A 20,000-nucleotide genomic window follows, 5' to 3' on the forward strand; every position below is an offset into this window, starting at 1 on the left:
TTGAGAAATCGATAAACAATAAATTGACAGAGAGAATAAGAAGAAAAAAAATTCTAGTTGTTAGGTAGCTTGTTAGATCGGTGCCTATGTATTTTATTTATAGAAGCGAATAATAAACGTAATTGTTTAGAGATGAAAATATATGTTCATCTGCTTGCTATAATTGTAAAGAGCAAATAATACTCATGCTAGATAGCTCTTTATTTTGCTTAATATTCTACTAATGTGTCAAATTATAATACATTAACATATACGCCCACAAAATAAAAAGAATAAAAAGTAAATAAAATGTTATTTTTAAAAATTGAACTCTGTTTTTGATATTCTTAAGAAAAACATAGCTACGTGTGTTAACAATAGATATAATATTGAGTAACACAGAAGGGTGGGTGATGATCTCATAAGAAAAAGAAACAAAACCTGAGTGTAAATTATGATAAATAAAACAGGTGTATGAATGTATATATATATAAAGAAATATACATATATGTGCATGAAATTGTTTCATTTTCATATCTATAGCTTTTATATTTATCTTCACTGACATTCAGAACTGGGTAAGCTTCTAAAATGGTAATGGTAAATCTAGTTTAATGGGATAATTAATTATTTGGTCACAGGTATCAACTGTTGTCAAGTGAGTGGCCGGTTAATTTGTGCTGAAGCATTTCAGAGCAATTCTTGAAAAAATTCATTCGCAGAAATATTCTTATATAATTAACCATGTGTAGAAAAAAATGCAAATATTTTCCTTTAAATATCACGAATTCGAATGACATAGTCGCACGTAAATGCATTGCCACGTTTACTAACCTTAGAAGTCCTGATAAATTCCATTTTCCTGATTCCGTCAAGTGTTTTTCTTGTTTACAGCTTTCAATCCTCCATGTTACAAGGTTAGTCACATCTCATCGATATCAGCACAAGAGATATTTTCAGATTTATTATTCCTTCTTGACGATAATCTGCAACAAATCTTCCTTTATAATAAAAAAACAAAACAAAATATTACAACTAAAATTTTAATCGTATTTTTTTTATATTATAAATTTGTTTTCATATTTTTATAGTTTCGTATTCTGGGTTTGAGAGTTTTGTCAACTGCAACATGATGGCGGCTGGAGGAGGTTTTACGTTTGGACTCTCTCCGGCTCCAGCATTCGGTGCCACAAGGTAACCATAATTTATATCAATACTTTTATTATGTTAAAATGAAAAACGATCTTTCTTTCTGTGTTCTACGTCGTTGAATTATTTTTTATTATGATTAATGATTAATTACACTTTAAATCTTCCGAAGACAAAATTAAAGAATTTCATCAACTCTCTCTCTCTCTCATAACATTCATTGATAGAAAATAAATCGATAATCGGTTTTTAAACATGAGAGTAATACAAACTATATATATATGAAATGCACTCAAAGATTTCAAGTGAAAAACCATCATAATTTACGGATATAAAACAAGCTCGTCACATAAAATCGGTCTTTATTGTGGCCTACATTAAGGAACCAAATGTATAGCAGTTCAACTCATCATCATTACGATGTGTTTTTCTTCATATAATCTCTATGTTTGTATTCATTAACATATAAAAAAAATCTATTAGTCCTAGTTAATTGCCATTTTATTTTCACTATAAAGTTTTATTCTATAAAGTTCATTTGATAGCAAATACGTGTTTTATTTGTTCGTAAATAATTACGTAAAAAATGACTTCATACAAATGAATTCGTTATATTTAAGAAGGGAAGAAACTCTTATTTATTTCTATGAAATACAGTATGTGACTTATATATTTTTCAGAGCGGGAAAAATTATTAAAGATTTATTTACTGTTTGATTACTTTATAAAAATGTATGGTTTGTTATGAAATATAAAATTTGGTAAAATGCCTTGGCATGAAAATCGGTTAAATCTAGGCCTTTAAGTCACTCTTGTTGCTTCTTAGCAGATGTACTAATACTCAGGTTTTGTATATTGAATTCTAAATTTCCTGTTTCTAGATAGAACAATGTTACCATATTTTCATTACCAACCTGGCTCTGAGTACTGCCCAAATGTCTTGTTTTCATAAGTTTTGAATTAAAATCTTCCACCAAACCTTAGTCACAATTTATGTTCCCAACACTAGCTGAATGATAACTAAGTTGTTTTACAAAATTCTTTCATATATTTAAAGTAATTGAAAGAAATACAATGCATCTCAAAATAAATACAGTAACGAAAGGGTTAACTTCTTTTAAACGTGAAAATCTCAAACGTTTAAAAAAAATAACAATTCTAGCTTCATATATTCTAACCACATCCAAACAGTTTGAAATCCTGTGCAAAAAATCCATGTAAAACGGAAAATTGTGCGACTTGTAAGCAGTTCAAGTGTGGTCAATGTACTCTTACATGTGATGCACATATGCACCATACATGCACATTTTATGGATTAATACATTGCAGGTGTCAAATCTGAATTGAAACACTCTTCTAAATGCTTTACAATGTTGCCATATTTACGAAACTAATACGGATATAATTGAATCCTTGGTCACCGTGGAGGTTGGTTTCGCTACCAGGCAGTTTACAAACGTCGTGAATATACCTGTTTCTACCTCGAAGCGTTATTGAGATGCCAACTGACCATCGACAACCAGTAAAGACCTCGTATCACCACAGCCATATTGTGAGACATGCGTAAAACAGTTTTCACTCCGCCACGGACACCACTTCCTTGGAAACATTCATCAATGTTTCCGCAAATAATCTCCGTTACAATCATAACATACGTATACCTGCCCCTGGGTGGGGGGCACAAATTTTCAACAAAAACTGCTTAGATGCTGTAGATTCAGAGTACATAAGGGTTTATGGGAAAGAATTTTTCCGAGTGGGTAGGGAGATGAGTTTCGGAAAATTCACACGATTCATTTTTTTTTTCTTTCATAACTTTCAGGAAAATGGATATCTTTTAATCAAATTTTATTCAAATACCTTTCAAACAGCATAAATTATGATTATCAAGAAATTTGTGGGGGAATTTATCATTCCATAAAATGTGTTTAATAGAAAAATATTGAAAGAAAACAATACATGTGAGAGGTGAAAACGTGGGGGGGGGGTGCTAGGAACGACAGCCAAATCTCCCTTGAATTGTACACCTTTTCTTCTGAAAATATTTACATTTTTTTTAATCGAAAAGCCTCCTCCCATGGTTAAAAAAAATTGGTGAAGAATTGGGATGAGGGAGGTGAAAAAAATTTCTTTTCTATTTTTCATATAAAGATGCCTCCCCCACATTATTTCGAAGGCTGTTGTGAAATAAAAAAAAAATGGGGAAAATCCCCGTCAAAACGGAGTAGTTTCAACTTTTATGGTCTTCCTAATCCAAAAATCTGTTTCTCCAAAAATTTCTTTATAATGGTTAATCTATGCCGTTTGAAAGGTATTTGTATGAAATTTCATTAAAAGATACTCATTTTCCTGAAAGTTATGAGGGGGAAAAGGTCGGATTGTGTGAATTTTCCGAAACTCCTCTCCTTACCGCTCGGAAAAATTCTTCAGCGGTATTTGTTGGAATTTTCGTTAAGAAGTATCCATTTTTTTCTGGAAATTATGAGGCAACTAAGTCGGGGTGGGGTACACATCTGTAGTTATGTCCATGAGAGATCGGCTATATATTAATTTCCGAAAGAAGGCCTCTCATGTAGTTGTATTCAATTTGTCTGTCGAATATGTACGGAAGAAACGACGTCCAGTGCAAGACAAAATGGATCACATGGAAACGGCATGCTACATTCACCCAATTAACAAATAAATCGTAGTTTACACGAACAACTACCGTTTTATGTCTATAGACATCGAACACCTTAGGGTAATACACACGTGTTGTGTAAGTAATACTGTATGAAGTAATAATCGAGCTTGTGATTAATTAAAACTAATTCAACTGACTCGATCCCTGTTTTATATAATATACTTCATAAACAATAACAATTATACCGAATAATTTTGTAATGCACTTAATTTCGTCTAATGTACTATGCAATCCTGTATCGCTACTAATCTACCCATTCATACAAGCTATGGAAACGCCATGGCGTATGAAATGAGTCAAATTTCAACCAAGCTAGTTAGAAAGATGGCTATCCAGCTTTTCGTGTCTGCAGCTGACCACCCGCTACTGGAGAGATCTCGTGTCAAAGCAATCCAAGTGAGACAGCCATATTGGTAGTCATGTGCTAGACACGTGTCCTTATATATCTGTCCATCTATCTCTTTGTTTATATTGAAATTAAAAAAAAATAGATATCTCCAACAATAATAGTATGGCACAAAATAATTTTGCCTGCTGGCGGGGTGACGTTTAAAATACATTTCTCTCTTTCTCTCTCTCTCTCTCTCTCTCTAAAAATTTGGATTACATGTTTCAGAATAGGGAATATAATGAGGTGGCGGTGGGGGTGATCACTTTTCATTGATGACTGCCATGAGGTGGTAGAGAGATGGGGGTGGTTAAGAAAATCACGGATTAAAAAATTTGTTTCAGAAGAGGCTTCTCCTCATCACTTTGAAATGCGTGGTGCAAAAAAGCAATTTGAAAAAATCCCGTCGGAAACAGAAAACCTAACTTATATTCTTTTATTTGGTTAATGTTTCAGTCATTTGACTCTGATCATACTGGAGCACCGCCTTTAGTCGGACAAATCAACCCCAGAACTTATTCTTTGTGAGCCTAGTACTTATTCCATCAGGCTCTTTTACCAAACCGCTAAGTTACGTGGATGTAAACACACCAGCATCGGTTGTCAAGTGATGTTGGGGTAACAAACACACACACACACACATGTATATATGTACACGGCAGGCTTCTTTCAGTTTCTATCTTCTAAATCCACTCATAAGGCTTTGGTCGGCCTGAGGCTATAGTAGAAGTCACTTGTCCAAGGTGCCATGCAGTGGGACTGAACCCGGAACCATGTGGTTGGTAAGCAAGTTATTTACCACATGGCCACTCCTGTGTAAACTATTCCAAAACTCTGAAATTGCATCTACACATATTTTTTCCCTTAGAACTAAAGATTCTTTTCAACTGGTCATATTTATACATACAGGGAGTAGGGGACTGTCTGTTTGCTGTTATTTTTCAATCTGATGTGCCTCTTTTCTGAAAAACTCTTTAACATAAATTTCACCACTCATGTGAATAGAAATTTAAAATCTGCAATCTTTTGCTTCAATGTTGGTACGCATATCATCATCATTTAAAAACCGTTTTCCATGTTGGCAGATATGACTCCATTGTCTATTCTGGCATGGTTTCTGCTGGATGCCCTTCCTAGCACCAACCACTTTACAGAGTGTACTGGGTGCTTTTTACATGGCAAGGGCACCAGTATCAATTCTGCTGTGGTGGAGAGCTCTTCCTGAGTACAGCGAGGTGCCAGATGTCTCGTATAAAACAGGAATAGGGATTCAAAGAATCAGAGCTCATTGTAAGCTTCCCACCTGATTCATGGCTATCGAGAAAATCAGTACTCAAGGATAGGATATTACCTCACCGTCATTCTGAAAATCTAGGAATTACAATGGTAGAGAGTATATATGGCATACCTACACAAATTGTGTTGTCCTATGACTTTGTTTCTTCATAGCTTCCAGAAAAATCGATATTTTCTAGTGAAATAACTTTCTAGTATAGCTTCCAATTATATCAGAATGTTTAAAATGCGCACACATTCATACTAAATCTCAAACAGCCACACCTGCATATGCATATGCATATATATATATAGTGGAAGTTGAAAATGCTAGCAATCAGCAGTAGGTTCAGAGATGTATTGATTGAGGCATATAACAAGATAGAAAAGATAGCGAATTATTAGATACAGGACAGCTGCCAGTTATTCCCTGGTCTAAAATCTGTCAGAAAGAGAGCAACATGGTAGTGAAATACTTCCATAGAGCCATATCAGCTAAAAACCAGTTTCGAAAATATCTCTAAGAAAGAGGGCAGCAAAGAGTAGTATCAAGTTGGAGGAAGAAAAGCTAGATATCAGTTATTCTTAAAAGGGAAGAAGCCTAAAATCAGAATTTTGCCAGTTTTGTAAGATGTGAGGATCAGAGGCATGAGCTATTCCTAATAGAAAGAAAATTGAAATGACAATGAGGAGAAATACGAACTGAATGTTTATGATACTCATGCTCTCACAGACATTGAAAAAGGGGTGAGACAGAGAAGAGCAGCTAACAGGTTTTTGAATGAAAAGAATTCGTGGGAGGAAAGAGGGTCTACCTCAGGTACACCCAACAGATAGCCCATCCATTCAAATTCACAACAGTATGGTTGATAAGCAATTACCATTATCCCTTTTATATTTCTTTGCCTTCCCCTTTCCTGAGCCTCTTCATATTGACTTTCACTATTCACTCTTACCATTTAGTCAGCTCAATAACTACCCATCACTCACTCCTTCAACCACCATCTCATCCCACTAAAGTATGTGGTGTTAGGAAGGGCACTTAGCCAAAGGAAATAGTAAAATGATGGTATGTAAGAGCAATAAGTTTGAGTAAGAACTGACTTGTGTAACCCATACCAACTTAAAAAGTGAATGTAAAATCATCATCATCATCATCGTTTAATGTCCGCTTTCCATGCTAACATGGGTTGGACGGTTCAACTGGGGTCTGGGGAGCCAGTAGGCTGCGCTAGGCCCAGTCTGATCTAGCAATGTTTCTACGTCTGGATGCCCTTCCTAATGCCAACCACTCCGTGTGTGTAGTGGGTGCTTTTTACGTGCCACCTGCACAGGTGCCAGACGAGGCTGGCAAACGGCCATGATCGGATGGTGCTTTTTACGTGCCACCGGCACGGGGGCCAGACGAGGCTAGCAACGGCCACAATCGGATGGTGCTTTTTACATGCCAACGGGACGGATGATAATATATAACTATGTATGTATACAAAGCTGTAGAGTTATACTTAAAATCTTCAACTCCGTTTCACTGACTCACCTCTAATTCTTAATCATATATTTATATTGATTGAAATCATGCATGGCCAGTGTGACTCATCAGGATATCTGTTAGCACTGTAGCCTGTGAAAGTTTGGGTTTGAAGGCTAAAGCTATGCCACTGAGGCTTTTTTTATATTATGAAAGAAGTTAGAAGCAATTAAGCATAAGACAAAACTTAGAAGGTTGTAAGGTAGAAACACATAACGGTATAAAACCTATAAAAATACTCTACAAACAGATATCCAAAAATCTGTTTACTATTGTTGATGACATCCCACCTGAGACCACTCTTGTTTCTATGGTATAAACTTCCAGTTTTAAAGTGATCTAAATTAAAAACTGCCATCAAAATTCCATGTTCTGAACACCAGCTTGATAATCACATAGCTTTTTTATTAAGTTCATCATTGTTTTAAAATTAATTGAAACAAAGGCAAGAGTATTTTAACAGACATATGATAACAAAAGAGTTAAAATTATACAGTTGAGCACCTAAAGCAATTTAGAAAATGTGACCACCTCCTTTGCACATGTAGCAGTTGACAGTTGTACTGCTATACCTATCTCTCGATATGACACATGACACCTTCCTATATTGCCTGGTTGACTAGCTTAACCCTTTAGCATTTAAACCAGCCATATCCGGCCAAAAGTATTCTGCCTGTTTTATGTTCAAACTGGCCAGATCTGGTCTCTCACACCAACCCTACAATATCGTTTTAAGAATTAACAGCTACCTCGTCAAAATCTCATAGCTACAAGATAATGCATGATTAGTTCAAAACAATGTAGATGAAGAAGCATTAATTTTGTCAGAATAATGTGAACACTAAAGGGTTAAACCATACTTCACCAGATATTTTCAGCATCCCAGCAAATATGTCTGATGGATCTGCTGCCTTCATATATCATTTATGACATTTAACTACATATTGTATATAATCGTGTGTGTAAATACAGAGATAGCAAGCTGATAGAATTGTTAGCAACTTGGACAAAAGGCTTTGTGGCATCCCTTCTGGTTCTTTGTGTTCTGAGTTTGAACCCCATTGAAGTCAACTCTGCCTTTTATCCCTTCAGTGTTGATAAAGTATCAAATACTGAACTCAATGTAACCCATTTGTTCTCTCCCCTAAAATTGCTAAGTTTTGAACCCTGCAATGGACTGGTGTACCATTTGGAGGGAATATTGTGATATTATTTTACTTGGTTGCAGTCAAATGACAGAAACCTGCTTGAACCCCACCTTGAGGGGTTTTAGTCAAACAAATCAACCCCAGGACTTTGTAAGCCTAGTACTTATTCTATGTCACTTTTGTCAAACCACTAAATTACAGATATGTAAAAACACCAACACTGGTTGTCAAGCAGTGATGGGTGGTGGGGGACAAACATAGACAAAAAGGCATGCACATACACACACATATGCATGACAGGCTTCTTTCAGTTTCCCTCTACCAAATCCACTCACAAGGCTTCGGTTAGCTGGAGGCTATGGTGGAAGACACTTGCGCAATGCATCACAGAATGGGACTGAACCTGGAACAATGTGGTTGGAAGGCAAGCTTCTTACCGCACAACAGCACCTGTCAAACATTAACTGATTGCTTTAACCCTTTTGATATCAGTCTGCCTGAGACCACCCCTGGTTCAATGATATAAACTCTCAGGTTTAAAGTCGTCTTCTTCTTAGGCCTCTTGATTCCTCAGGGAAGATAGGACTGCCAGGTTTAAAGTGATATAAATTAAAATCTCCTATCAAAATCTCATCAATTTTTCTTCTAATCACCAGCTTAATAATGAAAATGTTAAATTCTACATTAATTCTTCATTGTTTACAAAACTAATTGAAACAAAGGCAGCCGATTTTAATTGAAATATGTTAACAAAAGGATTAAATTTTAATTATGATATTGTGAATGGTTGTTTGTTCAGTCAATCAGTTTGTTAGCATGTTAACATTTTGTACACATTTTTCTTGTCATTTTTAGTCTTAAATTTTTTTAATTAATTCAAACACTATAAAACTCCTGCTTATTCCTTTGCTCTTTAGGGCTTGACAAAAAAGCTATTAGGATTTTTTAGCCTCAAGATTCAAAATTCAATCCTACTTGAGTAAGTGTCTTCCCCTATTGCCCTGGTCTGACCGAAGCTGTGTGAATGGATTTGATTTCACTTCCATCGAAAATATGTCTGTCCGCAAGGAAGTATTATTTTGCATGGAAGCAAGTGAGGGTTGGTGACACAAAGGGTTATAAAGAATTAACAACTTGCTTCAAGTGCACCAAATACAGGCAGCAAATCCACTTGAGTGATAAACCCAAAAGAAACAGCAGAGAAATATTGGGTACTTTATCTCTCTCTCTCTCTCTTTCTCTCTGCTCTTATATATCTATCTACATATATATATATATATATAGATGATAGAGAGAGAAATATTTAAGTATTTATTGTTTGTAGATAATTTATTTATTCACATCATTGTTTGGCACCCATGCCAACCTCTCTTCATTGGACACTAAACTCTGCTTGTGAAGACCTGTTGGGGCAAGTGAAATCGGACTCCTGTGCAGGTGGCAAGTAAAAAAACAGTTTCGACCCTGTACTTGAGGAGACCTATTGAGTCAAGTACATCAACATCAAAAATCAATGGAAATTGTAGTTGTAATCCCTGTGCCGGTGGCACGTAAAAAGCACCATCCGAATGTGGCCAATGCCAGCGCCGCCTTGACTGGCTTCCGTGCCTGTGGCACGTAAAAAGCACCAACTGATTGTGGCCGTTGCCAGCCTCGCCTGGCACCTGTGTCAGTGGCACGTAAAAAGCTCCCGCTACACTCACGGAGTGGTTGGCGTTAGGAGGGGCATCCAGCTGTAGAAACACTGCCAGATCAGACTGGAGTCTGGTGCAGCCTTCTGGCTTCCCAGATCCCGGTCGAACCATCCAACCCATGCTAGCATGGAAAACGGACGTTAAACGATGATGATGATTGATTATACCTAGATTGTTGTGAGTAGATTTAGTACCAATGGCAAAAAGTACTTTGTCGTGACAGAGACATGAGAGAGAAAATTCAAGCTGAGACCAGTAAAAAAAAAATTATTGCATGATTGGAGTGGTTACAGTAGTACCAGTTCTGGTGTTGGGGATGTTTAGATAATGGAAGTAAAAAAAGTACACTGCTGTGTGGACTAAAAGGATCCAAATATTCTCTGTTAACATCATTACAGCAGCATAGCACTACTGGAGGGAGCAATACTGTTAGATGGTACTAAAGTTGTGTTATCTGTTGACAGCTGATGAAGTTAATGTCTTGCAATGTAAACTATATGTAAATTATGTGTAATATTGTATGTAATTATAAGATAGGTTAGCAGAATTGTTAACACATTGAGTAAAATACTTGGCAGTATTTCATCCATCCTTATGTTCTAAGTTCAAATTCCACCAAGATCAACTTTGCCTTTCAATCTTTCAGGGTTGATGAAACAAGTAACAGTTGAGCACTGGGGTCAGTGTAATTGACTTGGCTCTTCTCTTGAAATTGCTGGCCTTGTGCCAAAATCTATAATAATAAATGCCAAAAACGAATTTCTGTGTGTCAGTGTGTCACACTTTGACTCCCTTTCTCACTATTCAGTGACACTTCTTCTACTCCTCTTGCTGGGGTAAGAGTAATAGTAGGCATAGAGAAGGTGAGGGCAGTAGTAGATTGACAGTTGAGATGGTAATGGAGCAACCAGGAATCAAAAGCAGACGTTTTAGTCATAGAAATTGGATTGACTTATCTAAAGTATCTTGAGTGTTAATTTTTTGTTTTATTGAGTAAATTTCTCTGGATCTTTTGTCTTTGATTTTCTTGTATAATGGTAATTAATATCACCAGCAGTGAGTTAGAATTTGATTTTTTCCAAACTCACTCTCGTCATTTAATGTTAATAACTGGGTGATGTGAATGGTTTAATCAATCCTAAATAGTATGTGATTTATCTTTTGATAATATTCTAATTATACTTGAAGCAAATGAGCTTTATACCACTTTGTATTTCAAACTTCTAAGCCCTATATTGAACATCATTTAATGTCCACCTTGCATGCTAGCATGGATGGGACGGTTTCACAAGAGCCAGCCAGGCAGAAGCCTGCACCAGACTTCTTTGACTGTTTTAGCAGGATTTTTACAGCTGGTTGCCCTTCTTAACACCAACCACTCATCAGTGTGGACTTAGTGCTTTTTGTGTGGCACAAGCACAGGTGAGGTCAGTTTTGGCAAGGTTTTTACAGCTGGATGCCCTTCTGAACACCAACCACATTACAGTGTGAACTGGATGCTTTAAAGTGGCACCTACACTGACAGGGTCACCAAGTACTTGCAAGACAAAGAAAAAAACTTAAGAGGGGTGAGGGCATTGGAGGAGGTGATCTTGTGTTGGATAATGAAAGGTTATAGTGAGACAGAGAGACAGAAACAGGTGTGCCACTGCATGACTGGGATCAGAATATAAATGGGATGGTTGAGTAAAGGAAGAGAGAGATATAGATGGTAGCAAGTACCAGGGCATACCTTTGAGGTTTGAACACCATAATATAAGTGGCAGGATATTGCTAAGGCAATGTGATTAAATAGTGCGGAGCGGGGTGAGTGGCAAAAACTTGGGTATATATAGTTGGTTGTGGGGGGCTACCAGATAGCAATGATACAGAGGAACAGGGCTGTGTGGACAGGATTAAGGAGTGAGAGCTAGGCATAGTGTATGACGGAGGAAATGTGAGGAAGAGAAGAGATGTGGAAATGTAGATTTGTTTGTTGGGGTAGGTGAGCAAAAATGTTTTCTTGTTACGTATTACCCCCGTATTTTGCGCCCAGACTGACACCCTCTGAAATTCTCTGTAGATACTGAAAAGTAAATAATTATATGCACAAGTGTTAACACACTGCTTGTTAAACAACTATTTCATTTGGGTTCCATATCAGCTTTTCCTTCAAATCATATTTCGGTAAGTAATATCCATTAACGTAGATTTAATGGAAATTAGGAGAGTGATATTTTATTAATTCACTGGTATTTACATTTTGAATAGGAAGGAGATACAAAGTTGACTCTCTCCTGCACCCACTCGGGAGTAGTTAATCCCACTAGAGATTTCAGAACATTTTAATTTGGAGCGTTGCTATTCCTTACAACACTCTGCCATTTGTTTTAATGTTAACAGGAAAGTCTCTAGAATTTCTGTGTATGTTTTGTGTTTTAATATTTGTAATATGTATTTCTGTGTTTATATCAACATCATTGTGATGTTTTTAACATTTACTTTTTCCATATTGGCATGGGTTAAAATGAATTAGCATGTATCCTATCAAAATCATCATCATCATTTAATGTCTGTTCTTCATACTGTCATGGATTGGACAGTTTGACAGGAGCTGGTGAGCTGGAGAACTGCTCGAGCTACCTTTGTCTATTTTGGCCTGGTATCTATGGCTGGATACCCTGACTAATGCTAACCACTTTACAGAGTGCACTGGGTGCTTCAAACGTTGCACTGACATGTGTGTGTTTATAATGTAAAGTTCTATGGTTGGTAAATTTTAACACCTGCTGCAAAATGATGCCCATCATTGCTAGTCATGTTTATGAGAATTATCAAGCATATATATATGTGTGTATACTTAATGAAACATGGGTTTGGAATCACTAGGCTAGTCTTCTCTACAGTATCATAAAATTATTTGGTATGAAAATAAATATTAAAAACCGAATTAACTACTTCTTAGTAGTTAACTGATGTTAAATACTATAAATGCCAAACTTGAGACAGGAAACATAAACAGATGTTAGCATGTTTGAAATTAGGGCTTTTAATATCAAATACTTCATCAGACTTGCATCAAAGGTGTGCTGTCACAGTGTATATTTTCATGTGTGTGTGTGTGTTCACCAAGAGTATTCTTGATGACATTGTAAATGAAAGATTTATTATTCCAAAACTCTTAGTTATATATTTCTGATCATTCAGCTGGTAATCTAACCCCTTTATATTTTGAAATATATGCAAACTTTGAAGAAAATGAAATGCTTATCTTCTTTATGTTCTTCTTTAAAACATTTTGCAGTGGCAAATGCTATATATATATTACTTTAAAGTAATTTGGAGTGGGCAGGTTGTAAATGTAAACCCTAAAAACAATAAAGTCTGGTATAGGATTGTAATTTTGACCTGTGTCTTGCTCAGCTTTATTTTATTTTTTTTTTTTTTCAGAACTACGCATGTTCTCTTAGACTGTAAATGTATCTATAGCTGTTGGAAATTTATCGTCCTATTGTCAATGTCACATGTTCTCTCTTGGCATTATTCTAAGTATTGCTAAATATTTGTATATAGAATTCATGCTATATATATATATATATATATTATATATATATATATATATTAGGGCATTAGCTGTCATTTGATGAGCAGTTCTGGGAGTATACTTTTGCTATTATGGACAGTATCAGGAAATATGGCATACACACAATCATTTTGATTTAACTTTTATCAAATTTCTTGGTGCTTGTACAAAATGATGACTGAATACTGATATTGAAAAGAAAATATTTATTGCCTTCAGATTAAATACAATAAGTTTCTTGTGCGCATATTTGCAATAAATATATGCAATTACATAGCATGGTTGGTGTTAGGAAGGGCATCCAACCTCTGAAACCATACCAGAACAGACAATGGAGCCCGATGCAGCCTCTAACCATACCAGCTCTGGTCAACCCATCCAACCAATGCCTGCATGGAAAATGGGCTTTAAATAATGATGATTCTAAATTTAATTGACATAATCAAATCTACTGCATCAAAAACCTATTTCTGCAAAATTTCATTTAAAAAAGGAAAAAAAAACTATATTTCAGAAAGTCCTAAGGCACTTATCCTGCACCTCTTCTATTAATTCTCTCTGTGTTTCTCATTTTACTCTCTCTTTCTTCTATATATATATATATATATATATATAATGTGAAGCATGACTAAAGAAATCAACTAACCAATATTTATATCAACTATTATTAATGATTTTTCTACATATAAGTAATGCTAAACGTTATATTTTTACTTAGAATTAATGCATATATGTTATATCTAAATAAAAATTTTAAGCTAAATAGCTTCTGTTAAGTAATTTTTATTTTGTTTTCCTTGTACAACTTTATAAATGAAATTTTTTTTTTATATTTTCCAGCACAGGATTCGGTGGTGCTACCCAAGGAACTACAAGTAATTAAAATTTTATTATTTCTATTTTACTACACCACATCAAAATTTTGATTAAAAGTTACATGAGTTTGGCTGTGGCAGACGAGTAATGCCATAGCATTTTCATATACCTTCCACACTAATGAGAGGAAGTTATTCTCAGACCTGGAACCTGATCTGAGTATTTGCTACAGAGTGGGCTTCACTAAAGGCACCAAAGAGTTTTAGAAATTGCAACCAAATCTGCCTCAAATCACACTCTGCTACCTTAAAAAAGGGAAGAACACATAAGATAATGTAGTCTTAGCCGTCACTAAAATGGTAGGGGTTGCCAATACTGGAATGCCTTTGATCACAGGACATCTCGATCATGGTTTACCTAGGGCTAAACAACAAACTAACAATCTTCCATCTGCTGTAAATAATACACTGTTAGTACTAAAGCTCATGGAATATGTCCTAGATGCTGGCAAAGTTGTATAGTTAAAAAGTTTGTTTTGAAATTGTATAATTCCAGGTTTAAACCCACTGCATGGCACTTTGTATAAGTGTCTTCTAATATAGCTTTAGATTGACTGAAGGCTTGTCAGTGACATTGAGTCAACAGAGACTGTGCAGATGTCTTACAGACAGGCTGCAGCTGTTCTTGTGTAGAAGACTTAATCCATTATTCTGTTTAAAAGCACCATCTGGCCAAGTCCTGAGTGTGAGATAACTTTCACTCTTCTTCTTATCCTAAAGAGACACGAGAAAAAGTTCATGAGAATTGCTTTCCTTCACTGGCAGAGTCATTTAGAAAAATTAACAGATTACTTGGTCTCAAAGGATACATTCATTAGATAACATAGTCCTTGATACACTATACCTGTAATGTAAGCAGTAAGATGATCATAGCTGAAATATTTTTCCCCTATTTATTTTGAGACGTACTCATCATAAGAAACTGAGACTTTTAATACAAGGAAGCATTTTTAAATCTGAAGGCAAAATATTGTTCAAAACCTGAAGTATTTCTTTTCTTTTTTTTTTGTAGGTGGGTTTTCCTTTGGAGGTTCTGGCAATGCTGCACCTGCAACTGGTGGTTTCTCTTTTGGCGGTGCTCCCAAAACGACAACAGCTGCTACTGGTGGTTTCTCTTTTGGCAATGCTGCCAAAACAACTGCTGCCACTGGTGGATTTTCCTTTGGTTCTTCCACACCAGCTTCGAGTGGATTTGGTGCTACTCCTAATACAGGGTTTTCTTTTGGTGCATCACCAGCCACTACTACCGCAGTCCCAAACCAGGGAGCAACAGCAACAGGTTTTTCCATGGGTGGACAAACGGCAACTCCGGCTCCAGCTATGGGAGGGTTTTCTTTCAACACGCCAACTTCTAACCCAGCACCAACAGGATTTTCCTTAGGCTCCACTGGTACAACTGGTTTTGGAGCAACCGGTGGCGGAGGTTTTAGTTTTGGAACTCCTGCAGCAGCTACAACAGCAGCAGCAGCTACAAGTGGGACAACTGCAAATACTGGGTTCAATTTCGGTAATCCAGCTTCTACTGGAGGGTTTGGTAACCCGGCGTCTACCGGTGGGTTTGGGTCATTTGCTGGAACACCAGCAGCAGCAGCGCCACCACCAACAGCAACAACAACTGCTAGTAATTGGCTTCTTGGTGCAAAACCACAGAGCACTGTAGCTCCAACTACTAATACACTAGGATCTGGTACAACTGGAAGCTTCTTTGGGCAACAGCCAACTACTAGTGGCCTTGGAGGTTTTGGAACTACGACGACAACATCATCGTCATTATTTGGAAGTTTTTCTTTTGGTAAAACAACAGCTGCAACAGGTTTGTCCAGATTTATTTGTATTTAGCCTTTCTCTTAATTTTCAATTTAGAATGTGTACAAAAAAAAATCAGCATTTTTTTTCCCTACTTCCTCTTTTGTGTGTGTGTGAGAGAAAGAAATTGATATGCATGATATTAGATGATAGAAATTTTAATATTTGCATTCTACAATTCATTACTTATAATTTCTGTGAAGGATATCAATAACGAGGTGCTGGTTTGGCTATATGGCAAGAAGTTTGTTTCTTAACCACATGATTAGCACCTTGGGCAAGTGTCTTCAACTGTAGTCCCATCCCATGCTGTCCAAAGCTTTTTGAGTGGATTTAGTAGATGGAAACTGGAAGAAGTCCATGAGTGTGTGTCACTGTCATACAAGTGATGTCCTTCATTTCCAATCTTATGGAAACATGTCTAGTCATGGGGAAAGAAGTATTCTGGCTATAGAAAATCCTCGAATTCCATCTAACCCATGTGAGCATGAGAAAGTTGACATTAGAATGATGTTTCTAATTTAGACAAGACCAGCAGTTTTGAGAGAAGGGAGTTATGTGATTAAATCAACCCCGTTACTTGACTGTTGCTTTATTTTACTGACATCAGAAGGACAAATGGCAAAGTTGACCTTGGCATGATTCTTTTTTTTTTCTTTCTTTCTTTCTTTCTGTCATAATATAGCTGTGTAGAAAGAGAAAGCAGTGACTCTGCTGAGAGGGAAAGAAAGTATTATAGAGATAGATAGGGAGAATAACAGTGGGAAGAAGAGACAAACATAGCCAGAATCAGCAGCAACTGGGGTAAATAGTCAAGCAAGCTGACCATAAAATATAAAAGAATGGAAGTATTAGTATGTACTCACACTAATACAGTTCACTCAGCTGTAGAAATGAGCTGTGGTATCACTGATGCCAAGCCATATTGGCCTTTGCTTTCCCTTGGATAACAGCAGTGGCATGGAGAGGAGAGACTGGTATGCATTGGTGACACTTTGGAGGGTGACTTTCTAGGTACAATCCCATGGTCATTCATGATAGAAGGGGGTCTTTACCCTTTTAGTTTAGAAGAGAGGGAATATGTATGAGGTAGTTTTTACAGTGTTGGTGTAAGGTTTTTTTCTCTCTTTTCCTGCAATCTAGGATGTTAGTAATTGGTTACAGTACCATCCCAGATATGTGAGAAGTAGCTCAATATGCTGTTGTGCTTTTAGAGGGCCAGAATTTGACTAGAGCTGAATTATTATCTGGCCTTGAAACAGAACTCTAGTCTTTATGAGATAGGTTTAACTATGTTAGAAATGTGAAGCTGCTACTAGAAGTCATCAGTATCTATGAAACCTAGCAGCTATTATGATATCATAGGTTTGTGTATTGTTCATAACTAGAGAGGAGGTAATGCAAGATTGTTTTTTTTCATAGGTGGAGCACTTGTCTTTGTACTGTTGAAAGAGATTGTTGTGTGCCAATTAAAGAAAGATTTCAAGATCTATGGTTCTGGAAGTGGTTGAAGATGGGTGTGAGGTGTCTCAGTTGCTAATAGATGAGACACATTTGGAAGTGAAGAGTGATATGATCTGCCAAGGAGTTTGTGTCAGTAAAAGTAACGGAAGGAAGATTGTAGGATAACTGAAAATGATGAAATGTGGATCTGTAATGGAGCAAGTTTGACTGGAAATTGCTAATCCAAGAGATAAGAGGTAGACATAAGTAGGAGAGTCTTATGTTAGACATGGTGGACAGCTTTACTGCTGTCAAGGGCAATAACATGGCTTTTTGGAAACTTATGATGTTAAGTTTGCTTCCCAACCACATGATTTTGTGCAAGTGTCTTCTATAGCCCTGGGCTGACCAAACCCTTGTGAGTGTATTTGATAGTTAGGAACCGAAACATGCCCATCATGTTTATATATGTATATGTGTGTGAATGTATATTTGTGTCTTCTTGCCTTGACATTGTGTAATACCTATAAACAAGTGTTGTACAAGTAGTCATTCATTTCTGATATTCTGCAAAACACATCTGACCCTTGGTGAAGGTTAGCAAAGAGCATCTAGCCACAGAAAATTTGTCTCAGTACTCTCTGCCTGATCCATACAAGCATAGAAAAGTGGACATTAAAATGATGTTTTGCATGCTTGGGAGATTCAGTCTCTGGTTACTGGTGACCCCTGACATGGGAGAGAAACCAAGTGATGAAGGAGGTAAAGATTTATGAATGGTACCACTACTTTTGAGATATTGAATGTTAGGGCAATATTAGAGAGGTTGCTCTTCTTGTGAATGGGACCCACTGGAAAGTGTTTCCAGAGACTGAGGTAGATCTCTGGAGACAAAGATTGATCGATAAATTTGGCTGGATTAAGAACTAACATTAGATTGCACTGTTTTAGTGGAAGAACCACTGTCAAGAAGAGTCTTTTGTTAGTTAATTTCAAGTCTTAGTATGAGCAGGAATTGGGAGTTCTTGCGCAGTAAGAAAGTATGAGGTGGGTATTTTCATTAAGCAGTAGTTAAATGAGCCAATCAGAAAAAATTTACTGATAGGTGGGTAAGCTAATTGTTGCAGACAATTTTTTTAGTAGAAAACAATCCAGTGTGTATGCCATTTGTGTTAGTGAGGGAGGAGTACTAGATGTGAAAGTTGTATGTGTTCATGTCATCAAAAAGGATGGCTTCAGAAAGTGATGAGTTGAGATAGATCTCTCCTATTGTAGGTCAAGGGATAGTGGTATGACTGCTGGTATAAAGCAACATAAGAAGTTTTAATTAAAACTTCATTGCAGGTTTTTTTCACGTTCTATATACGCACACAAAAACACAGACACATATTTGTATGTATTTATGAGGTGCGTTCAAAAACTATCCAACTTTTTTTTCTTGCCAAAATTAATGCTGCACAAGCAAAATATTTTGGGTGAGCTGTGACACCACCCTTTCTGCGCATGCTCGAAAATTTTTGTGCCCATAGGCTGAGTCAGTTCCCAGTTGTTGCACCTAGAGTACAGGTGTATCATGCGCACTCGGCAGATTTTCATTTTCATGCAAGATGACCAAATGCATTGAGCAGAAAAGCCCCTCATGGGGCTTGCACCCTACCTTGAAAAACACTGATATAGATCTATTCCAACAATACCAAGTCCTTTCTGAATCTAACTTCCATCAGCTGTGAGTATTCAAATCTGAGTACTACAACTCACACTAGCATAGTGAAAATTCAAATAAGATTTCATCACTCATCCTGACTACTTTGTATGACACCCAACCCTCTCAGGTCAGTGTTAATTGAGTAGATCTATGATCAAAGGCATTCCAGTTATGGCCATTCCATCTTAATATATATCCAAAACTTCATTACTTTAGTCAGTTTTATATTACGGACTGCATTACTACTTTGTCTTTTGTTTTATTTTACTTATTAAGACAACAGCACAGGCATGGCTGTCTGGTTAAGAGGCTTACTTCCTAACCGTGTGGTCTCAGGTTTAATCCCACTGTGTAACATCTTGGGCAAGTGTTGTGGCTTTGGCAGTGGATTTGGCTGACGAAATGGGAATGTGTGTATTTGTTACCCTTGTCTAGATATCATGGGATGGTTGTAAATGAGCATCACTGTCATAAATGAGGTTGTTAGTGTCCAGTCTTCCACAGAAAAAGCTGTCTAGCTATGTGGAAATATCATTACCTTGCCAAGGAACAGTTCTAGGTTGGCAACAAAAGCATCGACCCATAGAAAATCTGACATGACAAATTCCATCAGACTCATGCAAGTATGGAAAAATGGACATTAAATGATGACAATGATTATGAACAGCATGTTATCTCTCATTAGTCTTCCTGCTGCTCTACACAACCAGACAGCTACTGTTGCCACTTGCTTCTTTCTAGTCTCTCTGCCCCATTCCATCTAAC

General features: G+C 36.7%; 2 protein-coding genes across 9 annotated transcripts in view; one reads left to right on the top strand and one right to left on the bottom strand.

Moving 5' to 3' along the window:
- Positions 1-952, bottom strand: part of LOC115218551 (myotubularin-related protein 6) — a 244,786-nt gene extending 243,834 nt beyond the window's left edge. The window contains exon 1 of the mRNA XM_029788434.2: positions 814-952. Within this exon, the coding sequence (XP_029644294.1) occupies positions 814-837 (24 nt within the window). The 5' untranslated portion in view covers positions 838-952. The remainder of the gene's footprint in view (positions 1-813) is intronic.
- Positions 1-20,000, top strand: part of LOC115218552 (nucleoporin p58/p45) — a 71,431-nt gene that overhangs the window by 1,130 nt on the left and 50,301 nt on the right. For 7 of the 8 annotated variants that reach the window (XR_005001696.1, XR_005001697.1, XR_005001698.1 and 4 more), the window contains exons 2-4: positions 1,071-1,173; positions 14,247-14,281; positions 15,294-16,094. Coding sequence is in view for 5 of the 8 variants with exons in the window: in XM_036508364.1 (XP_036364257.1) it covers positions 1,071-1,173; positions 14,247-14,281; positions 15,294-16,094 (939 nt within the window). In the remaining 3 variants the exon portion in view is untranslated. Of the gene's footprint in view, positions 1-871; positions 897-1,070; positions 1,174-14,246; positions 14,282-15,293; positions 16,095-20,000 lie in introns of those variants that run through there. The other variant, XM_029788438.2, reaches the window with a different exon arrangement.

This window comes from Octopus sinensis, linkage group LG13 (genome assembly GCF_006345805.1).
Source record: "Octopus sinensis linkage group LG13, ASM634580v1, whole genome shotgun sequence".
Lineage (NCBI taxonomy): Eukaryota > Metazoa > Mollusca > Cephalopoda > Octopoda > Octopodidae > Octopus > Octopus sinensis.